The following is a 24,228-nucleotide window of genomic DNA, read 5'->3' as shown; positions in this document are numbered from 1 at the left end:
CACAGCTTGTGGTGCTGACTACACTCTCTACCTCTTCTCTCATTCTGCCTTGCTTTACCGCCTCAAACACACACACACCCTCTCTCTCACAGCCTCTCACACCCTCAGGCCTCCACACCGCTGCAGAAATGGCAAACGCTTTCGTTGGCACATGGAACCTCAAGGAGAGCGTGAAATTTGATGAATACATGAAGAAGCTGGGTAAGTGTGTGTGTGTACACATATGTATGCATGTGAGTGTGTGTACGCATGCGTGGGTTAACAGGAGAGGATGCAGTGTTGCATGTGAGCACATGTGAAAATGGGGCAAAGGAAAGATGAATGTTTTTAAGGGTGTGTTTGGGTTTAACCTGTTTAAACAGCTGTGGGAAAGGTAAATATGATTAAAGGAGACAATGAAGGGGTAAATAAGGGAGGAACCAAGATGGAGAATGGAAGAAAAGAGAAACATGGGAGGAAAGAGATGCGAGAAAGAGAGAAAATGGGGGAGGATGGGAACCAGAGGGGGAGGAAAAAAGAGGAAGAGTGGTTGACCGCATGGCCTTAGTGCTGGAAATGAGGGAGGGGCTCTCTTTTAGTGGAGAACCCCCCAACCCCCCCACTGTGAGAAACTCTGAATGGCAACAAACTGGCATTCACACACTTGAGCATAATGTGGGTGACCTTCGCTGAAAGCTGCTCATTGTTAGAGGCCATGGGAGGGGTTGAATATTAAGATGGTCCCAACACCGAGGAGCTAATGGGACGAGAATGTACAGTGGGCTTCAAAATATCTCACACACAGTTCGGTGTGTGTGTGTGATGGGGGCAGGTGCTCGGACATTTACAACCATGAAGAATGAGGCCACTTGTGAGTGTGAGAGAGAATCATGCCTACTGATCTCAGAGCCACATCAACCTGCTTGCTCTGGTCACCATAGAAACAAGAGACCCTTCAACCTCTAACCCCAATAATCAATGAGGCGTCTACCCCCCCCCTACACACACACACAAAGTGACTTTTTGTTGTATTGATTTGTGAGAAAGGAGCTGTTTTAGCTCTTGGCGATGAACTGGATCGTCAGCCTGGAAAAGAACAGATCATTTGGTAGAAAAGGGCGTGAGTCACTATTACCCAATGAAATAAACTCTCTTGATCCCACACACACACACACACACACACACACACACACACACACACACACACACACACACACACACACACACGCACACACACACACACACACACCCTAAATGGAAAGCGATTAATCATTTGCACACATACATGTCCAGACATGGCAGTCAGGTCAGGACCCTGCAGTATTTGAAGAACAAACTGCAAGTTTGGACAGCCTACAAATAGAGATAAGAGAGTGTGTTGGCTCAAGGAGACCCAAAGGACAAGTGCCCGGCTACTGCTTTGAACTTTTTTTAAATATTGCACTTAATATTCTTAATTTAATAGTTTCACCACTTATTAGATGGATTGCCATGAAAATAGGTGCACACATCTAGCGCCACCAGCAGGTCAAATCATTATCAGTTTGTTTGATCTCATTTGTTGAGCTTTACAGCCTCACAGAGCTGCTATAGCGTGGCTGGAGGCTCTTAGTCTTGTTTATTATTTCATTGTATGCATCAAGGCAACAATATCCTCAGGGCTTTTCAAAGTCTGAGACTGTGGGCCTCCGTTCAGACAAAGCTTTCGCTCAAATCCTGGATGCCTCTGAGAGATCATGATGATATTATTTGATCCCATAGAGACTCAACAACTGAGCCAAGATAGCTTAACCCATTTGTGCCCAAAAGACTATATTTAGTATGATAAGGAAAAATGACACAACATTTGTTCTGATTGGTCAAAAGTCTTGAAATTTGGTACAGACATACTTTGGACAAGTATCTAACAGTGCAACATTACAATTTTTAGATCACATGAAAAATCACTTTTATTAAAAGTCAAAGTCAGGATTTTTGAAAAATGAGGGAAAACACAATGATTGTGTTTTCCCTCATAAAATATTTTCTTTACACTGCATATCCTTAAGAAAAAAGACCACAACAACCTAAACCTCAACATATAAAATAACATGTGCATATTACAGATAGTAACTGTAAATTGAGAAACAAACTATTCAAAAACAAAGGGGAGAAAAAAAGGTAATAATAATAATAAGAAAATAATAATGATAATAATATAAAACAATAATAATACAAAAATATTTAAATAAATACAAATTATAAAATAAAAAGTATAATTTTTTTTTTCTTCAAATTTATGAATAAAAATAAATAATTTGATTGTGCTCCTTGTAGTTTCTGATATACAGCCATTTTCCTATCATACTATATCTAGTCTTTGGGCACATGGAACGACTGTTTTTTCCTAAAATATAATAGATTATTGCAAAAACAGTAGTCCCATCATGTGCCCAAATACTAGATATAGTATGATAAGAAAAACTCACTTTTCTGCCAAACGGTTTGACCCATTTTAAAAATGTCTTCACATTTGTACTAAAGCAAGCCCAGAGAACACTTCCACTAAAGGAAATTAAAGAATTCAGTTGTGGGCACAAATGGGTTAATATTGCTGTTTGGCATAACTTCGGCCTTCAGCAAATATGCAAAAAGAGGTCTATCCTAAGGCATTTATTAATGTCTGACTCTGGAAACGTTGGAAAAACAGTCAAATTCCCCAAAAGTGCTGCATCTCTGAACTACCTCTTTAACCAAATCACACAGGCTAGTCTATGTGATCTTCTTTTGATAACTAATGTAATATTTTTTCTCTTTCATTCACTGAGCCTCCCCTGAAAGGCCCGCCTCACACTTTGAACACCCTATATACTCTATATTATACTATATCCGACCCCAGAACAGTAACATATCCCATGTGTTTTCTACAGGTGTGAGCTTTGCTACACGTCAGGTGGGATGTCTGACCAAGCCCACCACCATCATCTCAGTGGAAGGCGACAAGGTGACGGTGAAGACCCATAGCACCCTTAAGAACACAGAGCTCTCCTTCAAGCTGGATGAGGAGTTTGACGAGACCACCGCCGATGACAGGAAAGTTAAGGTGAGAGGTCAAAGGTCAGGTTGCTCACTCAAGGGCAAAACCATACTTTAACAAAGTGATTATTGATAAAGAGTCTTTAAGTGGCTCTCTGTGAAACCCACTATACACCTAAAAATGCTGAAGTATCCATAAATATATAATTATAGATAATTCCAGTCATGAGGATGATTGACTGCTAGTCATTCTTGTTTTGGATGTGAACAGGAGGAGATGGGTCAGAGAGGTCAGGGGTGAGAGGTGAGGGTCAGAGAAGATGGATTGGTCATAATTTGAGACCTAATACACAGCAACCTTGCCTTATTCTAATATAGAGGGTAGGGGGGAATTACCTGTGGTTTAAGGGTACAGTAGGGTTTAAAGTGGTCATATTGGAACTACGGAGAAGAAAAGAAATGAGCAGATGAAGCCACAGACGGGAAACATCCTTATTTGTGGCTCATTGGGAGTGAAATCTTTTCTCAGTGTGATTCAAAACTCTAAGACACAAAATGGGCAAAAAAACTGCAAAAATAATTTTTTTTTTGCTTGTATTAAAGTAGCCTATCAAAAGTACAAGCAGCATGTTTGATTGTCACGTATATTATTGGCTTATTATTACTGATGTTTTAAAGTGACACTGTATATTTTGAGAGAAGAAATAACACCTTCTTCCTTTTACAAACAAAAATCTAAATTTACAAGCGATAAAACGCACCGTCTGGAACTACGGTCCGGTATGACCAGGAGCTTAAGGTGGCTAATGTCAAGCTAACGTTTGCAAACTTTAGATGTTGCTGTGGGCTATAACTGACATTACTGACTTTGAGTCACGACTCTTCTCTATTTATGCTAAAGTTACATTACGTTTTTATCCATAGAAATGGAATAGGAGTAGAACAGACATTCCCATTCAAATCAACGTAGCAGGATGGTCAGAGCAGCGGCCATTTTTATGTGTACCCTTGCCATTGCGTATAAATTTTCGTATAAACTGAACCGACTTACGGAAAGTCGCGTACTCACTGAAACAAGCAATGGAGTAGTAACTAAGCACAGAGAGCCAGAGTAAATGAGTAAAATTTAACGACATAATGCTTCATCCACACACTCTTGTCACAGCGTAGGGAAGCGCATTGCTATCGCCAGATGAGTGATAACTTTGTTCGGCTCATTCTCTGTAACAGCGTAGCATTAAATGGTGGAATTAGCAAGTTGGCTAACTAGTGTACAGCTGGCTAGTTAGCTAGCTTGCTAATTTCACCATTTAATGCTACGCTGTTACAGAAAAAGAGCCAAACATTGGGCTGCTGTGTCTAATGGTCCCCACCGCTCCGGAGAAAGAAAATCTACCGGTGAACTGCGACCACACTTTGCAGCCCCGCTGATGTGTTCGGTTGTCACCATAACAACTAACAACAATCGCCATTTACTTTTATACTAGTCTAGGGCTGCCCCCTCTTAGTCGATTGGACGACCAATCGGTCAATTAGTCAATTAGTCGTTTTTCATGCTGAATGACTTATTTCTAAGAAACTCATGACTCTGGTAAACACCAGATTTTAAAGTGGTACTTTTGTGTGATTCTTTGAGGAGAAACTCAGTTTCAAATCAACTAATCGATTAGTTGACAAAATCATACGAGTGTTAGTCGACTAAGAATTTCTTTAGTCGAGGACAGCCCTGTACTAAATGACCACGGAAAACAGTTCAATGTCCGTGCTACTCCTATTCTATTTCTAGCGTTTTAGCATTAACCATCATCTTGTAATTGTTACTTGTGACCACAGAGGTCGCTGTTCAGCTAAATTTACATTCATTCGCTAAATAAGTTGCATATTTCTGTTGTAGCTGGTCTAGGCAGAGGTAATTTTAACTACTTTATAGACCTATTGTTTGGTAGATTAATTTGTAACTATGCACAATATTTTACAAGACCATCATATGTTTTACATGTGAAAACTTAATCTACAAGTTAGGCTAGCTATATCCGTCAATTAAATGTAAAAATACAGCATTTGCCTCTGAAAAGCAGTGAAGTAGAAGTATAAAGTAACATAAAATAGAAACACTCGAAGCAAGTACCTCAAAATTGTAGCTACATAAATACATGTACTTAGTTACATTCAATTGACCGAAACATTCATTCATGATTAATATGATCTTGTACGGTTGGGTGTAATAAACTCCCTGTGTTTGTCTCTCTGCTTGCTGCAGTCCATTGTAACAATAGCTGATGGGAAGTTGGTGCACGTACAGAAGTGGAACGGCTTGGAGACCAGTCTTGTCAGGGCCGTCGACGGCAACGCCCTCACGCTGGTCAGTGCTCACACAAAATTCGTACATTCAACAATACGTGTGCGTTCGTTGTAATTTAACCGTCTTTCTCTCTCCATCACAGACACTTACAATGGATGAAGTTGTTTGCACACGTAACTACGTGAAGGCAGACGCCTGAAACCTCCCTTCAGCATCTACTTGCGTCAGCTAAAGCCCTGCACCCCCAAACTCCTCAACACCCCTCAATGTCCCTTCATACTGTACGCTCAGTATTAACGTTACTGCTGACTGTGACCTCCCTGTTCTTTTCTTTATACTGTTGTTCCTCCTACTGTAAGAAACACTGAATAAATTCCAATGATTTGTTGTTGTTTTTTTTTCTCTAAAAATCCAGTTCTGCATAATTTCTTTTCTTTTTTTAAAAAAAACGTGTTATGCACTGTGCCTATGATAAACCTGGAAAAGTGTTTGAATTTGAAAGTTTCTATATTGAGACCTGAAAAAATAAATAAAGCATCTACACAAACAATGAAAATGCTCCGGGCTGTTTTTTTTTTTTCTTGAGATGTTTAATGTTCGTATATGGCAGTTGGTAGGTCCAGGTACAGGAAGTTTACTCAACTGGGAATGAAATGAGCAAATATTCTTGAGGGAAATTTCCCATTATTTTCATTTATTGTAGAATATTAGTTATAAAGTGTCATGTAAATTAATGTCTGGGCAGCTGCGATCAGTCTGAGCCATGGTTCGCTGTGTCTCAAAGAAAACAGCAGAGCTAAAGAGTTCAGTAGGGCAACGCAGTTGTACAAGTATGAATAATGTGACCAGAGTTTCCATCACAGCTGGTTTTACTCAGGGACTCAGTTAAGAATAGCTCCCTCAACAGCTCCAGCTCCTGTGTGTGTACATAGAAGTGTGTATCGTGTTCTTGCCCTGGCTAGGTGAGAGGAAAGTTTTGTTAAGGCTTGTAGGTGTATGGGTACTTTTATGTTCAGTATTTATACATTAGGTGTGCGTGTGTGCTTTCTAAATTCAGATCATTCCCTTCTATAATAGATTGATGTCATCATGTGTTGGCGACAGGCTGCCAACTAGAGGCAGGGTGAAGGGGTGAAAGGGCTCAGACGAACTCCTTCTGCCTCCAAGTTACCTAGAGGCCACAAGAAGCCATACACAATGCATTAAATAAAGATTATGAGTATAGCGTTCTTGTATCATATACAGCATATACTGTAACAATATCCACATATTTCTGTTTAAAAAGAAAAATACACAGAAAGCATGCGAGCAGAACATATAAATAGCTAAAAGTAATCCAGTTTCTGACACTCGTATGGAAGACCAAACCTGAATATTGTTAATGCCAGGATTACTAGGGGTGTAAGAAAATATCGATTCACATGAATATCACAATATTATGTGTTTTGATACTGTCTTAATTCTCATAAACACTATCGTTTTTTTAATGAACCTTATAAAAATCCGACGGCCCGGATCAGTATTAAAGCTAGAATGAAGTTATTGGCATCATATGAAACTAGAAAACCTAAGGAGGAGGAAAATCAACCAGCCATGTCATTCTTGCATGTCGCCAAGGAGGCAAAATAAAAGTTACGCTACATTTTAGCGATGAAAAATTACCACGGCCATTTTCAAAGGGGTCCCTTGACCTCTGACCTCAAGATATATGAATGAAAATAGGTACCCACGAGTCTCCCCTTTACAGACATGCCCACTTTATGATAATCACATGCAGTTTGGGGGGAAAAAAACATGCATTTTTTTTGCATGCAGTACAAATGTGTTATATTGGCTATTATAAAATGGTGTATTTCTGGTGTGTTCTTTATACTATGACAGCTATCCTAAAATTTGATTTAAACTATTGCAATACAATTGCTCTTTCCAACACTGCAAACATTAACTAGATAAATGGGTTATTCTCTAATGGTAGCAGAAATGTTACACGTTTCAATGATGTCCTTTACGGTGGGAAAAACCCCTCCAGATATCTCCCAAGGTCAAATCAAACATTGTAAAACAAGTTGAGCAAATATGTAGAGTAGAGTTTACTTTTTAACTTTTTATGTTGACTCATTGTTGCATTCAAATGATATGCAAAAACACACAACAAGCTCACAACTCTTTGTTGTGCAAGCTCGAGATCATTTAACTAGCCCAATAAAGTTCATCTTCAACATCTGTCTGGTGCAAATAAGAGAAAGGAGAACGTAAGAAAACAGAGAGGAGTCTTGAGACCGACTGAACTGGAGTTGTGTCAAATCACTGCAGCTGGAAACGATCACTCCACAATCAAGTGGGAGGTTTGAGACAAGGTCAAAACAGCACAAAAGAAACAAGACGCTGATTCCTTAACACCGCCTTATCTTGTCTTACATTGTCAGGGGGTTATCTTACAAAAGCAACTCTGTCAACTTTTTGCAACTTTCACCTATTGGGACATGACCTGTTGTGTAAATACCTCAGCTCAGTCCTCCCCTGAGACAAAATAACCCCAGGGTGGACCTGACCCAACCTGAGAGTTTCTGTTGTGTGTGTTTTGGTCCCTCATTGACTCACTTTAACAGCAACATTAGGAGTTCAAGGTCCAAGAACAAAGACATCGAGACTTTTTTTTTTATCTTCACAAATAAAAACACCTTTAATGGAGTTAACAGCTGACATGCAGGAAGGAGGGGTTGTGTGTACTGCAAGCAGTCCCAAAATACATGTACACAAACGGACAATAAGCGGCAGACAACCTCAGGATATCATAACAGCTTCAAGTTCCTTTCATGCTCACTTGTGCTGCATTACACATCCTGTTTGTCTTTACTACTTCCTGTCTGTGTGTGTGTGTGTGAATTATTTGAAGGGTTTTCATGTTAGACCCCCCCATGATTCAGCTTTACCGTCTCCTTGTCGGCTTAATGGAACCGGATAGCTGTAAAACAATATCTTGATTCCAAGAGGGATATCCATTCACTGACTTATTGGTTACACCTATCTGGTTACATACAGTATGATGTGTAAACACCTCCCTCTGAGGGGGGAGCCTGAGGTTACTTAAGGACAAGTGGGCTATGTCACCTGATTTTTGTGTTTGCAGCACTTTCTCTCTACTGTGATTAATTAAACTTGACAGGAAGTCTGAATGTGCTTCCAATAGCATGGAGAGACAATAAGGAAAACTTAACTTAAATGGATGAAGGTTTCTATAATGAGCTTTCAGTGGCAAGATTATTGTCTGTCACTCCATCCGCTACCCACTTCCCCTTTCGCGTCTGTCTGATAGCTGCAGTGTGAGTGTCTAGAGCTGTCTCAGCTGTGTTTGTGTGATCTGTGTTTCTTGTGCTTCTTCTTCTTTTTGTCCTCTTTGTCGTGAGTGTGCTCGTGGCGCCTCCTCTTGGATTTGCACTCGCCACTGCTGCTGCTGCTGCTGTCGCTCTCCGACTCCTTCCTCTCCCTCTTCCTCTTCTTCTTCATTTTCTTCTCCTGGAGGATGAACATACAAGAGGAACATTTTGTGTTATGTGCCAAGAAAAGGAACTTGAGCAACGACAATGCAGAAATACGTAGCAAGCAGAGACACCAGTTTCAATACCTCAAAACCCAACCGCTAAACAATTAGTCAATACACTTTTGGACAGTTCTCATGAAGCTGCCTTGTATCTCTCAGTGTGAGCAGCTGAACACACAGAGACGTGTGGGTTGTTGCATCAGATGACTCACAGCTGAGAGACAAAAGGGAAATGTGGAGGAGAGCTAAAAAAAAAAAAAAGTAAGTGATAGCTATGCCAGTAATAGGACATTAACTGCATCATATTGACCTTCTTTTTCTTCTTCTTTTTGTCTGAGTCTTGCTGTGGTGCAACCGCGGGGGTCTGCTGCTGTTGCTGCCGTGGCTCTGCAACGTCCTCATCAGGCAACAGAGCGTACTGCAAGCCCGGAGCAGAGAAACAGTCCTTTGTGAAGTGACCTGAAAAGAGTAAGGATTCATTAAAAATGCACCACAAATTTAAAGTAATTTCCAAGCAAATTTCCCAGTAGAAAGTTGTAGGGAACAAATAAAATCTCTGTGTTTTGTTCTTTTAAAATATGATTGTTGTTTCGTTCACACCGCCGTACCCTTGCAGCCGCACTTTGAGCATGTTGTGTTGAGTACAGCCTCCAGTGTGATCCTGTTTCCTGTGTGATCTCTAAACTGCTTACGTCGCCTCGCATCCTGCCTGCAATCACACACAGATGATAATAACACACACTTGTCCATGTGGAGACAAACACACATGTATATATATATATATATATATAAATAACAAAATAAAACCGTAAGCACTCACTCTGCATTAACATTGTTTGGGTCCAAGTCCTGCCCCGTTCCCTGATTGACGGCTTTCATTGAGAAGGACAACTTCACCTTGTCACCCTGAATCTGAGAGACGGGGGACAGAGCTGCAGTCATCTTGCTCACTTCACTGACACAATATGGTGTGTGTGTGTGTGTGTGTGTGGTTACCTCTCTCCCAATGACTTTAATCCACACCTTTTCCCCCATATCGACAATCTCTGAGGCATTCTCAACCCGCGAGGCTGACATTTCACTCACATGCACCAGGCCTGTATGTGCAAGTGAAAAATGTAGATATCAATCTAAAAAACAAATGAAACGCTGAACAGATATTGCTTTCAAAGGATTTAAACACGCAAGAATGACTTTGTTTTGCTGATGATGAAATACATGCCTTCATTTCATCAAGACTCAAAGATTCAAACATTGTATTTTCTGGCCATTGGAAATCTTTAAGACAAACAACCCATTGCGTCCATTCTGAACTCCCTTCACTGACTTACAATTTAAACCAGGTCTTCTTTGTTGCATTTAAAAAAAGATAAATCATTTTGTCAGGATTTGAACACCATGGTTCAATGCAAAATTCAACCCAGTAAACTTTGCTCATATCGCCCTCCAGTGGTGAAAATGAGCAGCAGATATTCAGTTTGACATGCAGGACAACTGTGCCACAACAAATCATAATCAAAAAAGAAACCCATGAGTAAATATAGATCATATAGATGATGTTATAGACAGTTTTGTTTTTTGTTTTAGTCAAATAATATTGGCACCTAATGGTGACCTCTGTAGGCCATAGACCATTATAGGACTACAATTCCCACAGGGCTCCAGCCAATTAATGGAGTCAGGTATGGGCAATTTGAGGCTGAAGAAGCCGACAGAGACAGTTCTCAGCTGTTTACCGTTTAACATAAAAACTATTTAAGTTTGCTTATCATTTTATTTTATTTGGTTTTGATTGATGTAATGGGTGTTGGAACAACCCTGATTTTTTTTTTTATTATTAACCGCACAAGCCATGCAACATCAAGCCAGCCTGACGAGCCAAGCAGGTCACCACCGTAAGTAAAGCAAGCCAAATAACGTGTTGGAATTGGAAATGTCTATATCTACAAGGCGTCTAAAGTAGAGCTGCAACGATTAATCAATTAGTTGTCAACTATTAAATTAATCGCAAACTATTTTGATAATTGATTAATAGGTTTGAGTCATTTTTTAAGAAAAAAAAGGTCTAAATTCTCTGATTCCAGCTTCTTAAATGTGAATATTTTCTGGTTTCTTTACTCCTCCATGACAGTAAACTGAATATCTTTGAGTTATGGACAAAACAAAACATTTGAGGACGTCATCTTGGACTTTGGGAAACACTGATCGACATTGTTCACCATTTTCTGGCCTTTTAATAGACAAAACAACCAATCGATTAATCAAGTAAATAATCAACAGATTAATCAACAATGAAAATAATCATAAATTGCAGCCCTAGTTTTGAGTGGCTTTTAGAAAGCAAGTAGAAGTAAGCCACGACAGATTACATCCCACTTCATCAATCTGTTCCACTTCTTAAAAACCCTGGCCTAGCACAAACTCCTCCCGCACAACTTTTACTAGGAAGTCATAGAACTCAAACTGGGTGACTGTGCTAACATATAAAAAGTAAGTAAACATATTAAAACATGGGCTTGCACTGTGTATATGTTATATGCTGTGTCATGCCCATAGATTTCAGGATGCTGGCTATCTTACAGAACTAATAATCATCCAACCGCTTCTTGCAATCAGAGAAGGAATTCTGTGGAAATGTTGAAATCCAACTCCGGTAGCATCATGTTGCATCGGTGCCCTGCGATCTCTTCTCCAAACTGTCACTGAAACAGCACTGTCATACACTGAAACAGACACTATGCACTATACTTTGGGAAAGAGGGCTGCCTCTTGGTTCCTGCATTATCTGCACTCACTCTGCATTATTTTTGGCAAAGTCCCATCTCTGATGCAGTGGTTTTACCTGGCAGTGGATGCAGCTGTTGACTTTGCATCTTTCTGCCACTGCATGTTTCTCTGCTTTATGATTTCTTATAATTGTCCTTGTTACTGTAGACTTAACTGTTTTCACCCTTTGCAAGCTCTACAATATTTCCCTAATTAGGTTTTCTATTTGTTATTGTGTTGTAGCTCTGCTACTTACTCTTCTGCACTTTTACAGCTCTATTTCTTCATGGTATTGTGATTAATTGTGACTTTTTGCCCTCTGATCTTTGTAAATGTTTATAATAAAAGTCTATAGGAGATAAATGAACTTTTTGCCAACCTTCCTTCTTGTATCCTGGCAGTCTGACAAAGGCTCCGTAGGTCTGCACAGAGACCACCTCTCCCTTGGAAATGCTGTGTATTGGAGGCAGACCTTCCAGTCCAGCAGGCTCATGTGCCGGGCCATCACTGTCAGACATCGTCTCAGCCGAAGTGGACCGCAGGTATCAATAAGTGGATCTAGAAGATTGATAATGAAACATATTTCATCATTTGTAGTATCATAAAACAGAAGAGAATGCTCTTTTTTTCAAGATTGACATCTAAGGTTGTTTTTGTCCCTATATGTAATCCTGTAGATTAATCAAGAAATCAAGTGTTTGGGTGCAAAAGCTACAGAAAACACACACTAGTGTCTTCTTTAAGGAAAAAAACTAATCAAGAAGGTTCATACAAGAGGCCTTCAACATTGTTAGTAGGGCTGTCAATCAATTAAAATATTTAATCGTTTTTTATCTGTTCAAAATGTACCTTAAAGGGAGATTTGTCAAGTATTTAATACTCTTATCAACATGGGAGTGGGCAAATATGCTTGCTTTATGCAAATGTATATATATTATATTACAATATTGATTTGATATAGTAAATACTCTATTCCAGTGCATCTGTCCAACTAGTCCATTCCTTCCAATTTAACTGAACTAATAAACCTGTGGTATAACCTCTTAGAAGAAGAATCAGCTTCTAAGAGGTTATAAAAGGAGGAATGGCATTAAATATGGTTTGAAATGCAAGCAGTGTAATATAAACACTGTACTTAGTTATAAAGTCTTCACAACTTTATAAACCGTAATATTTATAAATTGTTATAAAAAAAATACACATTGCGTAATATTACATGGTTCAAAATGGTTTGAGGGTTATATAGAGAAAAATCTTAAACATGATATGCTGATTTTTTTTAATAATTTTGACTATTAATTTTCTTTGTCTAACATGTATGTATGTGCATTTGTTTAAATAAAGATGAAGAATTGTGGATATAGAAACAGAATAATAGTTTATGTTACTTTTAAAAAAATATTTAATTTTCTGTGATTAACACAATTAAATTCCTCTTTGAAATGTAACATTAGAAACATTTAACATCTTCTCTCGTCCACAGTATTTTCCTTGTTTAGATGCTGCTCAGTTCTCCCACATAGGGATATAATATAGCTGAGTAGTACAGTATGAGATTCAGAGAGTAAAAAATGTGCACAGAGGAACTTGGTTATGATAAAAGCTGCAGTAGGTTAAGTTAGTAGAGCACAAAACTGACAATAACCTGATTTTTTTCAGGTGGAATTTCATTAATTCATTTCATTCTCACTGTGCAATATAACTTTCCACTTGTGCAATTTTGTTAATAGTCTGTTTATTGTCAATACCGTATATACTGCTCCTATTTTTATACTTCCTCTTATTTAAATGGTTCATATTTTGTTACACTTTGTTTAGCTTTTTTTTTTTACTGTGTTAGCTGATGCATCATCTGCTTTTTTTGCACTATCCCCTTTGCTGCTGTACACTGCAAATGTCCCCACTGCGGGACTAATAAAGGAACATCTTATCTTATCTTCTCTTAACTTTCCTCCTCCTGCAACAGAGCAGCTTAGTTTGAATAGCAGCATTGAGGCTAACAATAGCTAGCTAATGAAGCATTGTTTTATAGCTAACTAACCTGGTTAATCCGACAAACATAAACATCATAATTAATCCGTACGTGAAGTATGAATCATAATCTGAAAGTATAAAGTGCACAATGTAGCGCGAATTTAGGAGAAAATAAAGAAATAAAACAGTGTTACCTCTCGTAGCAGAGCTGGTTCAGATCTACATCCGGGGCACATCTGTTTAACAACAAGCCTGATGGACCAATCAGAGCAGTCGGCTCAGGCCTCGACCAATCAGAGCAGTCGGTGCAGGCTTCGACCAATCATACGCCTCATAGCAACCGGAAGTACTTCTCTGTTCCTTCCGTTGGTGTTCCGTTGCCCCCTCAATGATCGACGTCCATTCATTTTTATAAATTACAGCGTTAGATTCAACACTTTTTGCTGTTTCTTCTCGACTAACTCGTCATGATTGAACCTAAGAAGAGAGCAGCGGACATGGCGGTGGTTCCTACCGCCGTGAAGCGAGCCCGGACGGAGCTGGTGGCGGCGGCGCAGTCACAGCAACTCGTGGCCATGGTGAGTAGAGAACGGTTACTGTAACCCTGGTGACTAGAGAAAAGTACCCATAGCAACGTGTTAAAGAACATTAACACATATAGACCATCAGAGAACTACTACCTACACATTTACACATCTTCTTAAGGGCACTAAATTAACTAGAAATGGTCTTTTAGGTGCATAAATGGGGCTATGATGCTAGCATAAACTGATGAGCAGGAAGAGTAAACAACATGTTCATCTAGGAAATGGTTCAATAAACTCAGAAAAGAAGTTTGGAAACTTGTGTTTGGTGGGTTATTTCTCTGTTGTTACAATGCTGATTGGCATTGTATTTTACATGGCTGGAAAGCCTGTTTATTTACCTTCACAATGATGTCCAACTTGTAAGGATCATGCATTTGTGCAAACAACTCACAACAAGAGTCAACACCAACAGGAGAATACACTGTTTACCATTGGCAGAGCATTTTGGCAAATTTTTCTTGGGCTTTACCCACATAATCAGCTGTGCTGCTCATCCCACAAATGCATGATCCTTACAAGTTGGACATCATTGTGAAGGTAAATAAACAGGCTTTCCAACCATGTAAAATACAATGACCATTAGCATTGTAACAAGAGAGAAATAATCCACCAAACACAAGTTTCTGATCTTTTTTCCCCCAGTTTATGTAGAATTCAATGTCTATCATGGTAATTATCTGGTGGGAGTTTTGTAGGTGACACACATTAAACTCTAAAATGCAGTTTGCAGTCCACTGTGATGAACATCAACTGGATCTGACACACTAATGATGTTGAAAGAAAGTCTTCTTGTTATTGTAATGTACTCTCAGTTAGACCTAAATAAAACTAATGCAGACTAATACAATACTCTTTTAATAAGTCCTACATTCGTGAAGGTTGATGTTAATTTTTGTTGAAACTGTTTTAAAGGTTTTTTTATTAAGTTTTTCAGTCTGTGGTTTCAGCTTTTACATGACACTTCACATTAAACTCCATGTCAAATTTCTGCAATTCTTGTAAATGCCAGCTTACCCTGATTGACCTCTTGTTATCATGCAGTCCACTGTAATAAACATCAATTGGACAACTTGCCTAATTAGATATTATGAATGACTATTGATACTCAACATAGCCCAGCCGATTCTGTATTTTTGTGGCTGATATTGATAATTAAGAGCTAAAAATTCCAATGACGAATAGCGGATATTTGTTTTGTAATATAACTTGGCAGACGTGTCTAAAGACGTCTCTGTTTCTGAATAAACTTGCTGATACGTGCTGATACTCATACACCATAGGTAAACTATTGTTGGTCTGAAAGAAGGACTTTTTGTTGTGGTTTTACAGCATATATCTATACAACAATTCACCCAGCCCTAACTTCAGAGTCAGTCAGCCACTATATTTGACCTTTAATGTGTCTCCCATAGGGTCCCCCACGGAGCTCCAGCCTGCAGGCTCCCATTATGCTGATGTGTGGCCACGAGGGCGAGGTCTACTGCTGCAAGTTTCATCCCAACGGAGCCACGCTGGCCTCCTCAGGATTTGACAGGCTCATATGTAAGATATTAAAAAATGAAAGACAATCCTGCAGTTCACACATCCTTGGTAAATCGCATTCATACTCCCAGCAGTTACTGTGGATAACGTGTACATCGTGTTTCTTTGCTGCAGTGATGTGGAACGTGTACGGAGATTGTGACAATTTTGCCACACTGAAGGGCCACAGTGGAGCAGTGATGGAGCTGCACTACAACACAGATGGCAGGTATGAACGATCCACGGTGAAGTAAAATGTCAAAGGTTTACTCTGATGTACAAAGCTTTGTTAAAAAATAATAAGCTTTGTTAGCTAAATTAATAGCCTATATTTGACAATTGCGGGTGAATAAATAGAAGGCATAATGGACAGTTAGTAGGTGTGGTAATGGTTAAAACATTTTTGATAAACACCTTGAACACTTACAATATGGTCGTGGTTTCTTCTCGATTCTCTCATTAATCACAATTTATGCATCTATCTCTGATCCAGTACCAGTATGAGTCAACTTTTTCTTTCCAAAGATTTTCAATTTCAAAATACACTACATAACAATCCACCCTCCCCACCCCATCTCCTGCTGGTTGTTTTTATATATAAGATATGAAAGTATACAAAAATAGTAATAATAATTTCATTGTGTTAGCTTGCATTACAATAGTACCAGATTGTATTTAGGAGCGGGCACCACAGGAATCAGAGAGAACATAATGTACAGAAGTGTTAATCTGTATACTTTTTGCGTTAAATTATATTCATTTGATATTATGATGTAATCATTGTTTAATATGCATGCAACAATTACTTGTAACACACAATCCTTGGAACTTTTTGAATGACAAAAATGGTTACAGTAGCTGCAAATATTGGCTTTTTGCAGCTTTAATTTAATAAAAGTCCGTAACATTATCCGCTCATATTGGTCCAAACCAAGCTACTGGGGATGCACGATATCTGATATTTGCAAATATCTGATATGCCGACATTTCACAACTCATTTTGGCCAGTACGGATATACGCACATATTTTTTTTCCATTTAATTGCAGAGAACATCAGGTCTCTCCTGTAGTGTAGCAATGAAAATGTTTAGTCATACTTGACAGATTTTGGTCGCATCTCTGGAGTCCTGTAAAACATGCCATATTTATGTGTATGCAACATATCACCCTATCATATCGGAGGATTATTTCCGGCCGATGTTTAATTTAAAAGCTTTTATCTGCCCATGACGTGCCGATAATCATTGTGCATCCCTACAAGCTACCAAGCAAAAGTGAATGTTTAATCTAGTTTCTATTATCGATGTAGGGCAACACACATTTCCCAGTTGGCAAAGTTTACTAGCTGGCTGAGATTATTGGCAGGAGACGTGTCTAACTCATGCTTCTTAATTCATGGGTTAATCCAGCAGGCTGATAAATGTGTTTAGAAAAGGTTGACCGACTGTGTTTTCTTGCTGTGTATTTCAGCATGCTGTTTTCGGCGAGCACAGACAAGACTGTAGGTGTGTGGGACAGTGAAACAGGCGAGAGGATCAAGCGTCTGAAAGGCCACACCTCCTTCGTTAACACCTGCTACCCGGCCCGCCGAGGACCACAGCTCGTCTGCACCGGCAGCGATGACGGGACAGTCAAGGTGAGATTTCCAGCTGCTAATTAGTGTAAATATATTGGACTGTGTAGATATTGGATGATATGTAATTAGAATTTTTTTAATCTTAGATCATTGGGTTACATTTTTGGGAGATTTAACCCTAACTCACTCACTCGTCTCAATAATTGACTATGTTTTGGAAAGTTATTGACACAAATTTATCTGAAATACTCCAGTTCAGTTGTTGGTCTGATCAGGCTCCTGTTTATCTTTCTACATGTGTTTGTCACTGCTGTAGCTGTGGGACATTCGTAAGAAAGGGGCGATCCATACTTTCCAGAACACCTACCAGGTGCTAGCTGCGACGTTCAATGACACCAGTGATCAGATCCTGTCAGGAGGCATCGACAATGACATCAAGGTACTGAGCTCCAGCATACACACAAAACCTGGGACTTACACTGAAAATGATAACACTGATTTCACTCAAAATGATTTAGAACATATGACCAGAATTGAGAGATTCAAATTTGCTGTTAAGACATTTACGTACTGTTGATGTTAGGAACCCAAAATCAATATCACGCTAATTTTGTATGGTTATCTCTAACAACACCATGACAATAGTAATTTATTTGCAACATTTTTTTAAAGTGCCTGGGGGAATCTTTTACAGAACATATCAGCGTGGCAAAATTGGGTCATTCAGTGACTGCTATTGCTGGTATCTCAAAATGTTCATTTTATCGTCCAGTTCTCCTGGCCAATAGTGTTCATGTAAAGCCTTTTACCAACTGTGAAGAAGTCATGGAAATTCATTTGGTAGAAGACACATTCACAGATGTCCAAGATAGCATGAAATATCTGTGGTTTAGATTGGAATATATCAAGCGGAGGGTTTAATTCCCAGGAATTCACACACATTCCATCTATTTCCTGTTTCCAGAGAAATAAAATAACGGGAAAATGGGAAAAACTAGTTAGGTCCTAGGCATAAACCAAAAAGTAGGACTATAAGTACTACAGAAGTAAGTTACTACAAAAGTAAATACTAAAAGTATGGCCAAAATTAACACATTTAAATAAACAGAGCACTGCTTATACTTCCATGTTGCGCTACATTCCTGCTATTTAACAAATCTTTGTGTCAAAATAAGACTTAAAATATAGTTCTTCTTCACCTGGAATCAGTGCATTTAAAATCAAATCAAATATACGGTATATTACTCTTCTACTCTGGACTGCAGCCGCAACATTCAGGAAAGTTTTTCACATGACAGCTCCAACAGTGAAGCCAAAACATCTGGATCGCCCCCTGGTGGCTGTTAGTTTGGAAAGCACTTGCTTTGATATGCAGAGTTCTCTCTGAGTGCAGAACGCATTTTAAACGTTAATATCATAGTCGATCATGTTCATTTAATTGTGCGCAGCCCTACCAAAAAGGCTGATACATAAAAAATATAGGTTCGCTACAGAAATCCTTTAGAAGTTGCTGCGCCCGGTGGAATGCAGGTTGGCACCAGCATCCTCTGAGCAGAATCTGTCTCAGCTTAATAAAAAGACCTTGAAAGCGCCATATTACCTGATTTAACCAATTCCGTTTGTTTATACAATTAAAATGTGTCCAATATCACTTCCATGAGATTTTTCTCAGCAGACAGATCGCAGGCAATTTCATATTCCTCGCAGTTATAGCGAATTTCAATCTGCATGCAAATTTGTTATCAATTAATCAATCAATTTATTTGTCACATGAAATCGTACAAGAAACAATTCCAGTGAAATGCAATCCCGTCAGCTCCTTCAACTTGTGCATTATTCATCATAAGCACGCGCCGCCTCCTTCCCTTCCTCTTTCCCACTGCCCCGCCAGATCGGCACACACAAAAAGACTCACCTGGTTGAGCGCCGCTGTCCACCGTCAATCCCGGATACAGCCAAGTTTCGGCGAAACATAGGATACTACAGCTCATTCTAATGTCGATGAACATAAATGCCGTTCGTTTGCCTTAATAGTCATTAATACTACCAAATATTACACTAAAGCAGTCAGGTTTGGAACCCATTGGTTTATGCTTATTTCTCCTTGTTGGATTTAGTGTTTCTTGAAATATGCCCAGTGTGTTCTGACTGTAGTTGAAGGGGGGGGGGATTCCCGGGATAGTGTACCACCGTTTGGCCACTATGAAAATTTGTTTCAAAGCGCGGAGCTCTTCCTGGGGGCTTGTGTGATAGTGGCAGGAACAAAGGGTGGCTCAGTGGTCACACTTCTGTTGAGGGCGATGAGTTCAGTTATTTAGGATGCAGTGTATCACATTTAAAATCACAAAGCCACAGACTCATATCTTTAGTTGGTGAAAACAAATTGCACGACAAAATAAGGTGCTTAAATACAGTATTTAGCTCGTTGTCAGTGTGCTGTGAAACTGCCTCCCTGAGGTGCCGCTAATCCCATAAAATGGTCAATCCGTGGAGTGCCTTGGTAGCCGAATGGTTGCTGAGCATGCCACTTAACCGCAAAGGCCCCGGTTCAAATCCAACCGTGGGACCGTTGTTGCATGTCATACCCCTCTCGTTTCCTGCCACTACACTCTTCATCTGTCCCATAAAGGCAAAAAATGCCCCAAAAAATTATAAAAAAGGTCATTTCACTGCTACATCATTTATAATGCTGTTCAACAATTACATTTGTTTTTCTGTCTCAATCTGCTTTTTATTTTTTCCTCTCCAACTGCAATCATGACAACTGGTTCTCTTTGCTCTTCACATATAGGCCTACTGTATACACAGTATGTCCTGGTGTATAAACCCTGTCAACAGCTGTTTGTTGTGTTGTGCAGGTGTGGGACCTGAGGCAGAACAAGCTGATCTACAATATGCACGGCCATGGGGACTCAGTAACTGGACTCAGCCTGAGCTCAGAGGGATCGTACCTTCTCTCAAACTCCATGGACAACACCGGTAGGATGTTTGTGTGTATATTTACAGTATAAGAAATGCCTTTTCTCAGCTCACAACATTGAAGTTTATATGGCTGAATCCTCTATTTGTCTCTGTGTAGTGCGTATTTGGGATGTCCGCCCATTCGCTCCCAAGGAGAGATGCGTGAAGATTTTCCAGGGCAACGTTCACAACTTTGAGAAGGTATCATAAATAACTCTCTGACCCACCATCCAGGGGGAGGGATTGTATATATTTGGGAAAATACCAGAAGGAACAAATCAATTTTACCACCTAGCAGAGTTTGCCACTATCATTTTCAAGGATCTCCTTTTCCTAAAAAGGCATAAAAACATGTCACTTTCTGACTCGTAAAAAAAACAGCGCTTGGTACTTTCATCCTGTGAACTGATACAGTCTATAACTTTGAGCTGAAGTGACTAACCGCTGCAGCCCTGCTGGCGGTGTTTACACCAGCTGTCGACCACGGTTGCATGACGTCTCCTTTCATCCTCTCCTGCCTCTCCCATCACTCTCCTCCTTCCCAATAAAGAAAAAAATCATCTTGTTACTTGTTAACAGCAGCTCACATGAAGGATGGTTGTGTGATGTTGCTAATGCAGTTTCTAACATCTGATCCTGTCTTTCAGAATTTGCTGAGGTGCTCCTGGTCTACTGACGGCAGTAAGATCGCTGCCGGCTCAGCTGACAGGTGAGAGGCAACCAAACACACACACACACACCTCAGTTACACACTCTTGCACACACACATGAGCTTAAGGTTTATTATAACCCTGCGACAACGTAGTCTGGGGTATATACCGCTCTGCGTGTCCTTCCGTTCGTCCTTCCGTCCGTTCGCGTGTCAGACTTTCGTTTCCGGAGCAGAACTCGAAAACTATTTACCTTAGGAACTTCAAATTTGGTATAATGGTTGACAGTGTGGTCTTGTTGTGCCTTTTTGGCTTTAGAAGTCGAGGGAGCCCAACATTTTTTTAATTTAATTTAATTTTTAAAAAACTGCAGGCTGCCTGTGCAGGCATTTGTTGAGATGGGCACAGGTAAACGACAGGTTAACATGAGTGAGAGAGGACTGACCTGGACTTCTGCAGAAGTCGATGTTTGCTTTACATCTGGCGCAAGAGAACACACAGAGTATGCTAAATAAAGTCCACAAAAAAGTGATGTTTATAAAGTCGTTTGAGATAAACTGGAGGAGAAGGGATTTGTGCGCACAACAGATCAATGCAGAGTCAAAGTGAAAAAAACAGCATTATATCAAAGTCTGTTATTCCCTGCATAGAAGTGGCAGCTCTCGAGACGAAAAACATAAATTGGCTCCTTCGTAAATGCCCCTCTGCAAATGTTTTTTTTTATTTGGTCTGTTTTAATTTGTGCACTGTAAAACCGAACCAGACTAAATAGAAAATAAACCAAAAGTATCAGTATAATCAGTATTTCACTCTCATTCGGACTAGACAAACGGACTACGGCTTGTGAAAACGCTCTGAGAGGTTGTGCTTCTATAGAATTTACTTAAAGATTAGATATAAGCATGCAGCCGGGGGCTGGACGGTGCACACATGCTCAGACGTCTCCTCTCATCATCCCTCTGTGTGTGCATTTTAATTGATTGAATTGATTTGTTTGAGTGTTCTGCACCATTTGGTACCCAGCCCTTATGGACTTACAAGACTCTGAACAACAACAACAACCAAGATGGCCACATGACCAGTCATAACATATTGTTCCTCAAATTCAAAGATGGAAAGAAAAGGAGAAAATGTCAGAACATTCAATTTCCTAAACAAAAAGGACTTCTTATGAGGGTCCTTTGTCCTAGTTTCCATGCATTATCTATAAATCTTGCTGAGGCAAAAATCTCCTCATTAAAGAGCCAACTCAATATATAACCTCCAGACAGTCAAAACAGATCCGGGTTCCTCGGTTGAATTTCATCCTCAACAACACCCAAGATCACAAAGACACAAACGCTGCTCTTCAGGACTACCTTTATATCTGCCTACCTCAGTACCTCAATTTTCCAAAAGGTTTGGTGTGTTTTATCATGTTTTTAATCCAGAGGGGTTAAAAAAATAATAATAAATAAAAGAAAAATTAAGATCCAAATACCAAAATTGAAAACCGAATACCGACCCAAGGAATGAATATCTGAATAGTAGAATATTCGGGTCCAGCCATAGCGCATTATAACAGAGGTCCATAAGTGTTCTCTATGCAATTTACCTCTTTAAACTTCTCTTAATCCACCAACAGCAGCATAACTTGATATAAATACACAGCACAAAATGTATTGTAACAAAAATACGATAATCCTTCAGTCTCGTATGTCTCAGCTTTTTGCTGTCTCACATCAGGAGTCATTCTATCTGTTTACTTGTCTGTGTTTATAGATTTGTGTATATCTGGGACACCACATCCCGTAGAATCCTGTACAAGCTGCCGGGCCACGCCGGCTCCGTCAACGAAGTGGCCTTTCACCCAGAGGAGCCTATAGGTGAGTCAAACTGCTCGGGGTGTGCTCGCTGTAATACACGTTAGAAGAAGGGAATAGTGATATTTGAAGTCTTGACGCAGTTATCTTGAGCAAAGAGCCAAGGGATCTGGAGGGAAGATTGTTTTAATGTTCATGTGGTTTTGCCAGAATGTGGTCGTCAACCAAACACTTATTGATGTGTTCAGTTGACTGGTTAGTTCATCTGAGTTAAAAATATGACTAACAGTAATCTCTTTGTCCCTCTACACAGTGCTGTCTGGCTCCAGTGATAAAAGGCTCTACATGGGAGAGATCCAGTAGGGTGTGTGTGAGCATGTGTGTTAACTTGGATGAGTGTGTGAGTGAGTGTCCTGCCTTTTAGAAGTGGATGGGTGGTGTTCGACAGTGGGTTAGGAGTCTCTGTAATTTCATGTGCTTCAGCTTGTCACTGAACAACCTCAGGACGTGTGTTTGAAGTTTATTATCAGTCACAACAAACTCCACAAGGACTTGTTTTTTTATTCTGATTTGTTTCTTTTTAATAAATTTGAGTTTTCTGTAAAAAAGAGTTTGTGAGATTCGTTTGTCATCATGACTCTTTACTGTGTTTATAGTACTTTTACATGCAACCTGCTGCTGGTTTTGTCCAACAAAACGAGTAAACACTTCTTACAGGTTAACACATTAATGCTGAGATCAATACAGAAGTGAACACTGAGGCAGTATGTAAGAAAAGACAATAGACTGTATATGTGTAAGTTAACTATTTTAATGTGGACAGTAAGTTAAAAGAGCAATACAGTATGTAGGACTGACAGGTTGCGTTTAAAATGGGTAACAGCCGTCCAAATTCAAAACATTGAAACCGAGGACTGATCATCGTGTTCTCATCCCACCTCGTCATATACTGACGCTTTGTCATACCCCTTGGCGTTGGTCTTTCGGTCGCAGTAAAACGTAATTAATGAGCCCTCGGTGTCACTTTTCGGTTGCGCTAAAAACGCATTTAATGTCGGAGAAGCCTGTATTTCAACTTGGCATGTTTCCTTAATCTGATGACATATCATGGTCATTTTATGATTTATTATAGTAAACATATTGGTCCTTTAATGGTGTTATTTTACAGATCTGTCTTATTCTGTCCTGACCCTCTCAGTTATGGGAGTTTAAATGTGCCAAACAGGAGTTAATTGAGCCAAATTGTAGTGATGGGCAGTAAAATGACTGGTGAGCAGCAGCAGCAGCAGCCTTCCCTTTTAACATTTTAGACAACAAATCACAAGGAAAGCAAAACTCCTTGCTAATCTGGACCATCCTCTCTGGTTGGAGATACAGGGTCCTGAAGGAAAACTAGGTGACAAAAGTTCACATTTATTCTATGTGCAATGACTCAAATGTACCATAAACTGTCTCAGTTCCTAGCCCTTTATGCTATTGTGCACTTTATCTCATCTTATTCTTATTAGTTACCGTTTTTTTAATCAACTTTTTACAATTTTCAATATAGAGTG

General features: G+C 39.5%; 3 protein-coding genes across 3 annotated transcripts; 2 read left to right on the top strand and 1 right to left on the bottom strand.

Moving 5' to 3' along the window:
• fabp3 (fatty acid binding protein 3, muscle and heart) lies at window positions 1-5,852 on the top strand. Its single transcript, XM_074613806.1, has 4 exons — window positions 1-201; window positions 2,889-3,061; window positions 5,255-5,356; window positions 5,439-5,852. The coding sequence occupies exons 1-4, from the start codon at window positions 129-131 to the stop codon at window positions 5,493-5,495; spliced, it is 405 nt and encodes a 134-aa protein (XP_074469907.1). The 5' UTR covers window positions 1-128; the 3' UTR covers window positions 5,496-5,852.
• Window positions 5,853-8,440: 2,588 nt separating this feature from the next.
• Window positions 8,441-13,875, bottom strand: zcchc17 (zinc finger, CCHC domain containing 17). The gene is made up of 7 exons (XM_074613805.1): window positions 13,772-13,875; window positions 11,983-12,161; window positions 9,834-9,934; window positions 9,658-9,749; window positions 9,446-9,546; window positions 9,148-9,296; window positions 8,441-8,812 (listed from the first exon to the last, which is right to left on the bottom strand). Exons 2-7 carry the CDS (start codon window positions 12,119-12,121, stop codon window positions 8,639-8,641), a joined length of 756 nt encoding a protein of 251 aa, XP_074469906.1. The 5' UTR covers window positions 12,122-12,161; window positions 13,772-13,875; the 3' UTR covers window positions 8,441-8,638.
• Window positions 13,876-13,907: 32 nt separating this feature from the next.
• Window positions 13,908-23,283, top strand: snrnp40 (small nuclear ribonucleoprotein 40 (U5)). Its single transcript, XM_074613804.1, has 10 exons — window positions 13,908-14,155; window positions 15,577-15,706; window positions 15,821-15,914; window positions 17,157-17,322; window positions 17,579-17,701; window positions 20,121-20,241; window positions 20,342-20,424; window positions 20,871-20,932; window positions 22,635-22,738; window positions 22,989-23,283. The coding sequence occupies exons 1-10, from the start codon at window positions 14,045-14,047 to the stop codon at window positions 23,036-23,038; spliced, it is 1,044 nt and encodes a 347-aa protein (XP_074469905.1). The 5' UTR covers window positions 13,908-14,044; the 3' UTR covers window positions 23,039-23,283.
• Window positions 23,284-24,228: the final 945 nt, after the last annotated feature.

The sequence above is a fragment of the Sebastes fasciatus genome, chromosome 17 (assembly GCF_043250625.1).
Source record: "Sebastes fasciatus isolate fSebFas1 chromosome 17, fSebFas1.pri, whole genome shotgun sequence".
Classification (NCBI taxonomy): Eukaryota; Metazoa; Chordata; class Actinopteri; order Perciformes; family Sebastidae; genus Sebastes; species Sebastes fasciatus.
The sequence above is the reverse complement of the archived record's forward strand: the minus strand, read 5'-3'. Positions and strand labels throughout refer to the sequence as shown.

Coding starts and splice junctions, on each gene's coding strand:
- fabp3 (XM_074613806.1), top strand. CDS start 129: ATGGCAAACGCTTTCGTTGGCACATGGAACCTCAAGGAGAGCGTGAAA. Junction 3,062..5,254: donor CCGATGACAGGAAAGTTAAG/GTGAGAGGTCAA, acceptor TGCTTGCTGCAG/TCCATTGTAACAATAGCTGA. Junction 5,357..5,438: donor ACGGCAACGCCCTCACGCTG/GTCAGTGCTCAC, acceptor TCTCCATCACAG/ACACTTACAATGGATGAAGT.
- zcchc17 (XM_074613805.1), bottom strand. CDS start 12,121: ATGTCTGACAGTGATGGCCCGGCACATGAGCCTGCTGGACTGGAAGGT. Junction 9,750..9,833: donor TTAAAGTCATTGGGAGAGAG/GTAACCACACAC, acceptor CCCGTCTCTCAG/ATTCAGGGTGACAAGGTGAA. Junction 9,547..9,657: donor CCAAACAATGTTAATGCAGA/GTGAGTGCTTAC, acceptor GTGTGATTGCAG/GCAGGATGCGAGGCGACGTA.
- snrnp40 (XM_074613804.1), top strand. CDS start 14,045: ATGATTGAACCTAAGAAGAGAGCAGCGGACATGGCGGTGGTTCCTACC. Junction 15,707..15,820: donor AGGATTTGACAGGCTCATAT/GTAAGATATTAA, acceptor TCTTTGCTGCAG/TGATGTGGAACGTGTACGGA. Junction 15,915..17,156: donor CACTACAACACAGATGGCAG/GTATGAACGATC, acceptor TGTGTATTTCAG/CATGCTGTTTTCGGCGAGCA.